This window comes from Medicago sativa, chromosome 3 (assembly GCF_051527215.1).
Source record: "Medicago sativa cultivar Bolivia chromosome 3, Bolivia_mono, whole genome shotgun sequence".
Taxonomy (NCBI): Eukaryota; Viridiplantae; Streptophyta; class Magnoliopsida; order Fabales; family Fabaceae; genus Medicago; species Medicago sativa.
This window is the reverse complement of record NC_140751.1, coordinates 100,839,455-100,852,581: the sequence shown is the minus strand read 5'-3', so window position 1 is coordinate 100,852,581 and position 13,127 is coordinate 100,839,455. Positions and strand designations below refer to the sequence as shown.

General features: G+C 32.5%; 1 protein-coding gene and 1 long non-coding RNA gene across 2 annotated transcripts; one reads left to right on the top strand and one right to left on the bottom strand.

Moving 5' to 3' along the window:
- Positions 1-3,397: 3,397 nt before the first annotated feature.
- LOC146942931 (S-type anion channel SLAH4-like) lies at positions 3,398-6,102 on the bottom strand. Its single transcript, XM_085757049.1, has 2 exons — positions 5,135-6,102; positions 3,398-3,853 (listed from the first exon to the last, which is right to left on the bottom strand). The coding sequence occupies exons 1-2, from the start codon at positions 6,023-6,025 to the stop codon at positions 3,593-3,595; spliced, it is 1,152 nt and encodes a 383-aa protein (XP_085613175.1). The 5' UTR covers positions 6,026-6,102; the 3' UTR covers positions 3,398-3,592.
- A 313-nt stretch (positions 6,103-6,415) lies between these two features.
- Positions 6,416-7,956, top strand: LOC146942930 (uncharacterized). The gene is made up of 3 exons (XR_015032898.1): positions 6,416-6,918; positions 7,517-7,598; positions 7,689-7,956. It is a non-coding gene; the product is annotated as an uncharacterized LOC146942930 (long non-coding RNA).
- Positions 7,957-13,127: the final 5,171 nt, after the last annotated feature.

Genomic DNA, 13,127 nt, shown 5'->3' with positions numbered 1-13,127 from the left:
GGCCGTCCCGCCAACTCGTCAACCCACAAATAAGCGGACCGTGGTGGAATTTTAGACTCGGTCACTTAAATTGTTTCGGTCTGTCTCGTCCCGCTTTGCCATCCCTATGTATACTCATATTTGTAACATTTGTTGTTGAAATGAGTTTGATATTGTCTCGAATAAAATTACTTTTATTGGAAATAATCTACGGGGAAAAAGCGGTATTATTATTTTTTATTTGTTTAAATAGTTTAAAGGCTAAAAATTCAATTATTAAGGTGAATAAGTGAAGAATCTGATATTTGAATCGAACACTTATATATCACAATATCTTTGTCAACTGAATGGTGTTCATAAGACAATAAAATTATTATTTTATTCCACGATTAAAAAAATATTGTCAATGTTTGTTTAGCGTGAATTTAATGTATTGTATATAAAATAAAAATTGTGATGGTTTTGGCTGGTAGGTTGACAGGAGTTATGAATTTAATGTATTTGCTTTCGTTGGACACACATTAGCAAACAAAATTCATCGTACATGTATATATCTTGTCTAGCTTGCAATTGCAAGTAAACAATAATAAAATGCAAGTTTATCTGCATTTTGAATTTGAGCTATAACTTCAAAGTCATATAAACCTACCTAATCCCTTTGATTTTGACATTCCTAATTTTGTTTATATTTTTCCCGTATTTGTACTCCAAAATATAAACTCGACGATGTTCTATGACTTGCCCATCATTTCACACGAATAATCAAATATCATGCATCCTTTGTCTTATTACTTGTTATCCAAGCAATTTGCTTTCTTTTCGGGATTAATAAAAAAGTTCAGTACACGATTAGTACAATATTATTATTTTAATTTCAAGTATATCATATGTAACCTCAATGGCCACAACTGTTTTCACCTGTCCAAGATTATAAAATAATGTCCTTATGATATCTTGTTTGATCTAATAAAAATGTTTTCGACTGGATATAGAAGACATATTCTCATCTAAATTCGATTTAACGAATTAGGTAAGGCATATTGTACACCAGAAATCATAAACATTCCCATTGTATGGAAGTTTCATGAGCAAGTGGGCACTTGCTTATCCAAATTCGCTTTCGCTTTCTCCTTGCGTGGGCCTTGTTATCGTTTTTTCAAGAAAACGAAGTATCTGTAAGTATATGATTCTTCTAGTCAGACAGTTTGACAAAATTCAATTTTAATTGGATGACTTGCAGATTTTGAGCAAGTTATATACAAAATCATAAAATCTACAAACATCACTTATATCAGAGTTACTATTATACTACTTACAATTGACTTAAGTAAAGAGTTATTATGCTGACAAATAGGGGTTGTAAAATAGATCGAGTTCGTTAGAGTTTAGACTGTCCTGTTTAACCTACTGATTTAGGCGGGTTGATTTGAGTTTTTGAACTCGATTCTTATGTTAGCCCGTTCAGTTTAACTATGAAAAAGTGAGGGCGGTGACAGGGTGGATCGAACCGACCCACAAGTTAGTTTATAGAAAATTGTCAATTTCTTTATTGAGAAATTTTGTGATCCATAACGCAAAATTATTAGTCTACTACTCTTAATTATTTTGTTAGAGTTCTTTGGCAATGACATCAACAAACAAATGATGTCAAAAACTCTATTTTTTTAGGCATAAAAGTAAAAAATTATGATTCATGTGAATGGAAAAATATAAAATATTAGTTTGACGGTATGACCTGCAAACTCCCCAAGGGAATGGTTGGGGTGATAATTTAAACTATGCTACTTAAGTTGGCCTTCCCCACCCTCTTTTCGATGGGTTAAAAGTAGGGCGGACGGACTTGCTTTGTCATACCAACTTACGGATGGAAATGATTGTGTGCATACTAGTATGCATAACATTTTAAAGTGTTACCTATAGTTTAAAAATATGCACTACTAATTGTGGTTAACAAACATGGTTAGACCTTCTACTCAACAGAGGAGGAGGATTGATTTTCTTTCATTTTGGTTTCTCCTTTACACATGAACATGCCATTTGACTTCTCAATAGCCGCCAAACCATATTTTTGACTGAGTTAACGTCACTATTTATCATCAGGAACTAAAGTAACTAAAAGAGTAAAGGTTGGATAATTTAATTGGTGTTTTCTCTAAGTTAGAGATCAATGTGAATCGGTCGCTTAATCAAAAGAACAACTTTTTTTATATGTTAGGTTGACTTATGCCTAATATTAGATAAACTTGACAAATCTTGGATAGGCTCTGCTATTATCTTAGAATTTGGGTTGAACCTAACTTAGTATTACAAATCAGCTTGTAAGATGAAGAATACTTCCATTTATAAACATAGATTCAATCTTTATCTCGTCTAATGTGAAACTCTTAACAGTACTTCATAGTTTCATGAAGAAAAAAAATATAGCTTTTCTACGATTTTTATGAGTATAATTTTCCTACAATCTTTTTTATATATTCCCTTTTACCGAATGTAATCTCATTTGAATGTAATCTCATTTGGGATCTGTCAATACTAAATAGGGATACTCTCTCAAATAGAATTCGAACACGTTGTGAAAGTTCTGCCTCTTCTGTTTAGGCGAACTCCTAACAAATTTCTACTTTTTTTTGTTAACCCGTCATTATTATAATCTTTAACCTCCACCAGATGCCACAAGAAATCCCCACAATCTTAGACTCTTTAGATTTGCTATGAAACTGTTTATGAAATTGACAACCAAATATCTAATTATTTTCTTATAAGCCCGTAATTTTCTCTTGTTTTTAACAAGAGAAATGATATTTGAACATCCATTTTTCAACAACTTTTGTGACAACTCTCTCTCTCATACTCTCATTGTACTTTTATTCTTTCTCTTCCTTTTTCTCTCTCTATTGTTATTGTCCAATAGAAAGAGAGGAAAAAGGTTGTAACCAAAAGTTGTTGGAAATTGGTTGTCAAAATATCATTCCTCTTTTAACAATGTTGTGGTATTTTCTGATTGTCGGGAGAATAATTTTTTATGAGCACACTTAGTAAAAAAAAAAAATTAAGAGAAAACAATATTAAGCGGAAAAAAAATGTTTTCACAACTTTTTAAAAGCAATTAATTTAAAAGTATAAGATAACATTTAAATTTTTTACATGATTGTTATTTTTTTTCAAATGGCAAATGTTAGATGTTATTTTTCTTATCAAGGATATTGAACCCGTGATTCACGACATTCTTATCACTTGAATCTCTCTATATCTCTCCCTCAAACTCAAACCATCAAAACCATCTCGTTGTTATTTTTAATGTATTTTAAACTTTCAATTGATTGTACGTTTAATAGGCATGTATGTATTCACAAAAGAATGGTTCTCCTCCCTAAAAAGAGTCGCTTCACAATATTGTTTTAGGACTTTGTAAGGTTCATTTTTGTACAAATATAACAATCTTTAGTACTATTTCATTACATTACAAGACCTAAAATGGAATTAAGTTTAATTATATTGGAGCTAAATATATAGATGAAGCATGCAGCTAGCTAATTTATAACTAAATAATACAAATCATGATTGAATGAAGTATTTAATAATTAATTTGCGTTGGTTGTAATTAATAAATGAATTAAACAATGAGGATGCTTGCAATGGGATCGTTATCTGGTAGAAGCATCTTAGAGTTGAGCAAAGTGAACAATGTGAGAGAAACAGAGACAAGAACAGAAAGTGCCAAGAGAATGAGCATTAGAATATGGGAAACAGTTCCTTTGACTTGTTGTGCATAATTTGTAGAAGCCATAGCAAGTACGGTAACAGGAAAGGAGTAAGCCCACCATGCAACATTAAACCTTCTCATAGATCTCTTGAATAGGGCTGGCCTGCAAACCTGTTTAATTCAACATAAATTAAATATTAATCAATATTTCAGGCAAGACCTTGAATTTTATGTAACTTAATTAATTATTAGGCAATCAAACAAATTGTTATTTTTTTGTTCTTTCAAATAAATTGTACAAAACATGAGATTAGATATATTTTTTGTTAAATTCTAAACCTATTCTCTATGTAGAGATTAATCTTTAGAACCGGGTAAATTCAAACTTATCAATTGAGGTTAAGTGGTAAGAGACTCAAACCATATAATTCAAAATACTAATTTGTTAAAATGACTATGCATTTTCAGTTGTAGATAACATGACTTGACATTGGAGTTGGACAGATTGTAGGAAAAGGTTTTAAGAATATGATGCGAGAACAATATTAGTCAAGTAACTGTCAATTAATAAGGACCTTTCCATCTTGTACGTCCAAATTACAGCACAAAATCAAGTAGTGCAACAAAGTAAATAAGTGCATGTACTTATAATAAATTGATAGGGACATTCTATATTGTACGGCAGCCTACCAGATTTTTTTGTAAAAAGCCAATAGTGTTGACTAAGGCCTGTTTTGTCTAATAGAAATGATATTTTGACAACCACTTTTTGACAACTTTTGGACAACTTTCTCTCTCATATTCACATGATGTTGTTATCCTCTCTCTTCCTTTTTCTCTCTCCATTGTTTTTGACCAGTAAGAAGTGAGAAAAACAAGGTTGTCAACAAAGTTGTCATCAAATGGATGTCAAAATATCATTACTCTTTGTCTAAAAAGCGAAATTACAAGTGAATGTCTTTTTTCATATAGTATTGACTTTAAGAAAAAATTATAAATAAATAAAAATTAAGAAACACTACGTTTTGACTATAATTACACCAGCTGTAAACCTTGTCATTACTTGAGGAAGAGTTCGCAGAAATTGAGAGAACTACCTCAATTTTGAAATATTAAATAAATAAATCATTATCTTCATAGGGAGATTTATTTTGCTTGCATGAAAACAACAGCTACAGTTTAAATTAGGGTCGTTCTATCCAAAATTATAAGTGACTTTATAAAAAATTGTCCATGACTATATTATAAATTGTTTTACGATATCAATGAAATATTATTTTTTTTCCTTTCTATCATACTTTGTAAAAAATAATTATTTAAATTCTATTAATTTTTATTTTCCACATCATTAATAAATGATGATTTTGTAAAGGTACTCTTTAAAACAATTTTAGTAGTCATATTAATTAATTTTGCTTAGAAGAAAATAATTAATGAATGAATCATATATACCAGTGACATGAAGAGGAATAGGGACAAAAAGAAGAGCATCTTGGAAAGAGTATCAAAATCTCCAACAATAGATTCCCAAGCCAGACTAGCCACACCAGGTGCTGCAAAGAACAAGAAGAAAACTGGCCTTAACAACGCAGGAAGACGATCACCACCAGACAACCTTTGATAAAGTGTCACAAACAACACCAAATAATGCACCATCCCTAATGAAAACAAACACACAGCACTTTCTTTCCAACCCATTTCTGCTGCAGCTTGCGCTCCAACCAAATTCCCTATTACCGATAAATGACTTGTCGGATTCGCTACCGTCGTTAAAAATGACCTCTTCCCTTTAGTAAACCACTGACCGTAAATTTTAACGTCGAGAACAACCACGGGAACCGTGAAAACCCACCATAGAATTAAATAAGTAATGGTTTTGGGAGCTATGAATGGTGCTGATTGAAGTAATAGAAACCATGAAATCCATGGAGCGAAAAGATAGTTAACTCCTACATGGTGTAAGAATTCTTCTTTTACCATCTTAAAGAAAAATAAACATCTTAAGAGGTAAAGAAGAGAGAGTAATGCGAGTATAAAAAGAGACATAGACCATAGTACTATGAAAACAGAGGAAGGAAGCATGCTAAGCATGTGTCTTGATTTGCTTGTGTCGTTTGTTGGATCAATTAATGTTTTCCATAGTAATGCTTGGCCACCAAATGAGAGGCTAATTCTGAAATAACCTGCATGAAGTTTTTTTAGTATACTTGTTAAGGATCTTATTAAGGATCGTTTTCTGACCATTAACGAGGTTGATTTTTGGTTATTGTGGTTCGTGATGTTTTTTTCTATGATGACAAGCTCAATGTTTGATTTGGAAATTTCTTGGGTTGCACATTCCATGTTGATTTTCCTATTGTCAAACTCATACAACAAGAGTAGTATTAAGGGAATTTATATTTGTGGATTGTGGTGTGCGCATATTGCTTCGCACACATGCAAGGATTTTATAGTAGGGGGAAGGTAAGACTGCAAGCGTGAGGGTGGACGCAAGTGGTTGTATTAAAATCAAAAAAATTGTTAAAAGTTTGAAAAATGAAGAAAAACGTTTTATGACTATAACATAAAAGTGGTCCATTTGAATACAAAAAAAGAGAGAAAAATGGTCCATTCTGGTTGTCTTTGCGAATTGTGAGCGTATAAGTCCATTTAGCAATTGTAATTTTATTTTGAAAATTTGTCGTTTTTTGCCATTCTAATACAGGTGGCGTTTCACATGGTACTAGTGAATCCTTTCCCACCATGGAAAAGGTGGTTTTTTACCTGCATCAGCCAGTCAACAGGTTGCCATTGGTTTTGTTTGGAATTGCAGCTGAAACAAAAAATTATTAAATGACTTATTATATTATACTGTTAACTACACCTCCCATTTTAAAAAAAGAACTATCCACACTTCAAAATTCACACACATAAACCAGCTCATCCTCTCTGTGTTCTTTTTTCACAATGGTAGCTCACATCACCCATGAAGAGAGGCTTCAAAAAAAAAAAAACATGAAAGAAAATCTCACACCTTCACTTATTTCCTAATTGCTTCTTGAAGAGAGGCTTGTTATCTATCTTCTTCTCTTTGTCGAAAATCCCACACCTTCATCCACTTGGTTGCTGAAAATCTTCAAATCTGTTAAACTGAACAGATTTCGCCGGACGAAAAGTAATCGTCGCTAGAAAAGCTGTCGTCGCTGCAGCTGCTGCTGCTAACGCTAACGCTACGACATCGTTTTCCTCTTCTCTAGGTCCGTTTTTTAAACCAAATTTTTTATTGTTAGAACATTGTGTTTTGTGATTAGTAACTTAAACCAAGTGCATACATATTGTTGTTGAAGCTAAAAATTCTCATTTATATGGAGTATGGTGTCTACTGTGTAAATCATAGAAATTATTAATTTTTAGTTGGTCTGAAAATTATTGATTTATTTTTGGTGGATTATTCTTCAAATTAATTCCTTCGATGAGGATATTGATGAATAAAAATATGTTTTTCGTCGATGTTTTTCTTATATGTGTTGCCGTTTGAATTTTAACTTCGATGTTTTTCCATACCTCAGATTTTCCAGATTCCTTCATGTTTCCTTCCATGTTTTTCATGGATATCGCGTTGCTTTGTTAAAATAATTATTATCGACTCCAAATTATATTTTTCCATAATTTAAACAAGATGGTATCCATACCTCAGCTGTTAAAATAATTGTTTTAACTTCGATGTTTTTCCATACCTCAGAATTTTAACTTCATGTTTTTCATCGATATCCATACCTCAGATTCCTTCGATGTTTTTCTTGACTGAATTTTAACTTTTGACTAACTTCGACTGATTTTTTGCTATCTTGGTAGAAACTGCATTATGGATATCGATGAAATCCTTAGTATTTTCCAAGAACGAGACCACGCTGCATTTGGTGGGAGTGAATCTGAGGTATGTGTGTTATTGCCTGTTATTTTTGTGGTATGCTATAAGATTTTAAAAAATTGAAGAGGTGATTTTAACTTTATTGTATGTGTATAGGGTTCAAGTAACTGCTCTTTATCGGAGAGTGATGGTTGTTCTCCTGAAGAAGATTTTGAAGAGACTAACGAAGAGGGCGTAGGATGCAATTTTAAAGATGAAACTGCTGTGGACTCGGTTACTGCTTTAGAGAAAATGTTGTAGTGATAGTTTGTAATGTTAATTTTTGTATTTTCAAATTTTAGTGATGGTTTGTAATGTTAATTTTTGTATTTTCAAATTATTAGAAAATGTTGTAGAAATTTAAGTTCATACGAATTAAATCCGAAATTAAATCCGGTTCAAACCTTCGAAATCCTAAATTAAATCTGACGATTTAGACTAATCCGATGATTATATAAATCTTATCCATTACTATCGTCGTTGGATTTTACAACATATATCTCGAACTGGTTGTATGAACTGCTCATCAACGCTAAATGATATTTTCTATTCATGCTTACCACATTGTAATTTTTCTAAAGCAATTTTTTTTAATTTTTTTAACTTTTATCATAAATAAAAATTCCATAACAATATATTAAAATATTTCATCAATCTTCTATGCTTTGACATACTTCTGGAGGCCGAAATTATTTAACCAAAATTATTTATCCAAATTTTACTCAATGTTTTTTTATATGTGGTGAGGCAAAAATCGGTAACGTGGGGGTTTGAATATAAATGTTCATTTGGGCTTGATGATTTTCGGTTAGCCCATTGCTACATATGCCTAAATTTGTGTATAAGCCCAATAATTAAAATAACATTTTTCCTATAGGTGGGGTCCTAATTTTTGTAAATGTTGAAAAACAAAAAGTTGTGAAAAGGTTACAGGTAAGCAATCATAGCCATTCAAATTGTTTATTAATATATCTATCGCCATAGTTCATCTTTCCCATGATGGGAAAGGAATCAACCTTCCCATGTGATCCTTCACCTCTAATACATGTGTTCATATTAGTAGATTTTGAGTCAAGCGTTATGCCGTTAAGAGATATGTTCGGATATAATGTCTGACAATGTCTTAAATGTGATTATTTCATGTTGAAAGAATCTATAAAAAAAAAAAGACTAGGGGCGGATTTACCACCCAGCTAGCCTGGACATGCGCCCAGACTCGACCCATACTTTCTTTGTGTCGCCGCAATAAATTTACATGAAATAGTTAATAAATATAAATGGTGTGACAATGAAATCACCCAAGCTGATTTGTCCCAGCGGTAGTTGCGCGTGCTTTGTATGTCTTAGGTTGCAGGTTTGACACCCAGAACTCACATTTTGTCTACAATTGATTTTTTTTCCCAGAACTCACATTTTGTCTACAATTGATTTTTTTTCCTTTTTAATTCTTTTTTTAACCCAGAACTCACGTTTTTTTCTTTAATTGATTTTCTTTTCCTTTTTAATTCTTTCATAACTTACTAAACTATGTACATAATTGTAGGGATATATGGATCAAATATCCCTAACTTAATAAACTATGTCCATAATTTTTTATGGATTTGATCCTAATTTTCTTTAATAATCCTAATTTTCTTTTTAATTCTTTCATAACTCACCCAGAACTATATCCCTAATTTTTTCTCTAATCTTCTCACGTTTTGGATTATTTGGACATAGTTTATTATGGATTTGAGACTCATATATCCCTAATCCTCTCTCCAATACAACCAAATTCTCCTTAACATATTAGATTATATTTTTTTTTTTTGAAGGATAGATTATATATTTATAAATTCTTCTTTTTCATCTCTCTTATTTTAAATTGTACTTTTATCGACAAAATGACGAGTCTCTTTTATTTCGATCTATGACTATTTATATATTATGCCACATGTGAATTTACGGTCAATATTTAGCCTAGGCTCGACAAAATTCCTGGCTCCGCCACTGTCTAAACCTACATGTTAATTATGCAACTTGAATTTTAGTCATAAATAATTAGGCAACTTGAGTTTTAAGGGTTCAATTGGGAGTTTAGGGATCGTGATTGACTGCAGTCGCGTAATCACGCAGTCACAGCAGTCATTTAAAACTCAACCGTTGGATTGATCTTACGCATTTAATACAACCACGTCATCTTCTATGAACATGTGGTCCAAAGTGATCCCTATTCTAATTTGAATTCTGCTCTTTACCCAAACGGTTTTGCTCATTCCCAAAGTAAATGTCCAAAATACCCCTACGCATGTTAACTCACGCTAGTGCAAATGGCAACGTGAGTTAACTCACGCTGCGTGAGTTAACTCATGCTACGTACGTGACTTAAGTCACGTCGGAAAAAACACACTGAAACCCAACGTGAGTTAACTCACGCTGGTTTCTTCCACCCATATTCCAATTCCATAAGTGAGGTTCTTTCCATGATAGCACACTCTAGTAACACAGGGCTTGACACAAGAATTTAGCTTCTTTGCATGACAGGCACTTGGACCAAAATGGGTACTGCACTGCCTCTGAAATGAGAAAGTGTTACAAACTTGACTTAGTATTCTAATGGCAACACGTTGCAACCCGGGAGCAGAGTCACCATACTTATCCCACTAAAGCCCTACAATTCATAACAATCAACCCAAATGAAACAGGAGCAGTTCCTAGGACCGACACTTAAATAACAAATTAGTTTTGTGTGACACGGCTTTTCAACTGCAATTCTTTAGATAAGAAACAAGAGCAAGTCTTCTCAGATGATCATGGAGCCATTTTTTATCTTTTTTTTTTTGGTAAATCATGAAGCCAAATTTAGATAAGACATCCCGCACAACTGAAGCTTTCACTTTACTTGACCGAACCAAATTCCAAAGTTTCCTTAAAACTTTACTACGTACTAATATATTGAATTACAAAAGAAGAATCCACTTGAACTGGAGAACGCTTGTTGTACACATTTTACCCTCAAAATATATGGTTTTCTTTATCTAAATATCAATGCTGAATTCAATCCCTATTCCCTAATATCTTTGAAATCAATTGTTGGATTGAATACACGAATATGCTGCTTAAAAATGGGTACAAAAATGTCCACGTGCCTGTCATGCAAAGAAAGTAAATTCCTGTGTCACAACTTGTGTGCTATCATGCAAAGAAGCTCAACTTGTGAAATTTGAAAATAAGCGTGAGTTAACTCACGTTCAAATTATAACCGGCGCGAGTTAACTCACGCGGCGTAAGTTAACTTGCGTAGGGGTATATCCGTCATTTACTTTGGGAATGAGCAAATCCATTTGGGGTAAAGAGCAGAATTCTTCTAATTTTCTTATGTTAGATACAAAACAGGTCCAAATATATATTACAAATGTGGCCCGATTTGTCAATCTCATGGGAAAATTACTTTTCTCACTTGTGTTTTTTCCTAAAAACATATGGAAAATATAATTTTATCTCCAGCAGTAGTTAACTACCGTTCAGTCCTTCCGGCTGCAGTTAACTACCGCTGGCTCCAGCTCCAGTTAACTACTGTTGGTTCAACTGCACTTAAGTTTGGTTCCTGGCAGAGCATTGATTGTGATTTTGCGCGCTTTGGTAGAAAAAGTAAAAAAAATTTAGACTTATTCGAAATGTTACGGAACTTTGCAAATCCTCTATATGTATTTTTATAGAGGTGTCTGTAACATTTCGTAGCATTCCAACTAAGTCTCGGTTTATTTTGATTTCGATCGAACCGTGCAAAATCACAATTTGTTTCCAAGTGCGCGTCCGGAATAGTGAAATAGAGGTTGAATTTTTCACGATTTTTTGTACACATGTTTAGGACAAAAAAACAACATCTCTCCCAAAAAAATTGAATTTTTTGACAAGGGACAAATTAAATATGAATTTTGAACGCGCCTAAAACATAAAAACATAAAAACATTGACCTAGAAATAGAATTTTGAGCTGTTTTTTTGGAGACACCTCTATAAAAATACATATAGAGGATCGGCAAATTTCCGTAGTATTTCGACCAGCACTCAATTTATTTTAATTTTTTTACTGAAATGCGTGAAATCACAATTTTTTCCCAAGTGCGCGTCCGAAAAAGTTACATAGAGGTTGAATTTTTTTCATTATTTTTTGCACACATGTTAAGGACATAAAAATAAAATTTCTCACAAAAAAATAGAATTTTCCGACAACGGACGGATTAAATATAAATTTTTAAAGCACCAAAAACTAAAGAAACTAAAACATCAAAACATCGATCTAATAATCGAATTTTGAGCTGATTTTTTGCAGACACCTCTACAAAAATATATATAGAGGACATGTAAATTTCCGTAGCATTCCAAATTTGCCTTGATTTATTTTGATATTTCGACCGAAACGCGTAAATCACGATTGATTCTCTGCCAGGAACTGCACTTAAGTGCAGCTGAGTCAGTGGTCATTTAACGACCGTTGGGGGTACAAACGTATTTTCTATGTGTTTTTAGGAAAAAAACACATGTGAGAAAAGCAATTTTCATCTCAGGGCTTGGATATTTTGTAGTATGTCCAAAAAGGATTCTGAAGCTGGCCCAAATTTACCTTGTACCCTACATGTGTACTTTTATACCCAACAAACAACTAAAAATTCGAATTTTGCCTTTTTTACATGTAAAATTTCACACCTTCATTTTCGAGTATAGTATGAGTTGACCCTCCACATGACATTTCAGGTATGAAAAAAATTTCAGGTTTGTTAAAAATCTCGAAAAACTATAATTTACATTATAATTTCTAGGTCAATTTGGAGGAACAATTCTATCGTCAATTTGGAGGATCAAAGCTATAAATAATACATTTTTAAGTTTCAAGTTCATCACTAGATCAATCTTAGACAATAATTAATTGACTAATCTCGAAAAACTATAATTTATTGACCTAGACAATAATTAATAACACTATTTTTCTAATACTCTCATCAACGGCTACTTTTTTATTGAATGAGAGACATTACAAATGATTTTGCATATAACAAAGTAACACTAACACCTAAATGATTTTGCTTGATATGATAATAAATATTAAAAAAAAAGTGTTTTTAACATTTCTTATAAAATCAACTTTACAAATTCAATTCATTTAAAGTTAATATTCTTAGACTAACATACAATTAAACATCTAAAGAGATGATAATCGCAGGTTAGGCTGATCAAATGTAACATTTTCTCCTTTTTAAATGGTTAAAATTAACACGTTCTCAGTCCTGCAGACTGCAGTACCCCACTTGTTAGCGGAGCCCGTGTGTGCAAGTTCCATATGGACGACAAACAGAAGCATTTCCAATTCCTGTCTTGTGTCTGCCCAAATTTTGCATCTCCAGTGTTGACCTCTCCATAAATTTAGTTATCATTGTATTGTATACCAGTGAGTCAATCACATAATCATTATAATTTTGAGGTGAAAGACAAGTCATGAGAAGTGGAACTTGTAAACCAATCTTAAATTACGCGAAATAGATATACCACACACGCAAGAGTCCATGACACTTTTTTT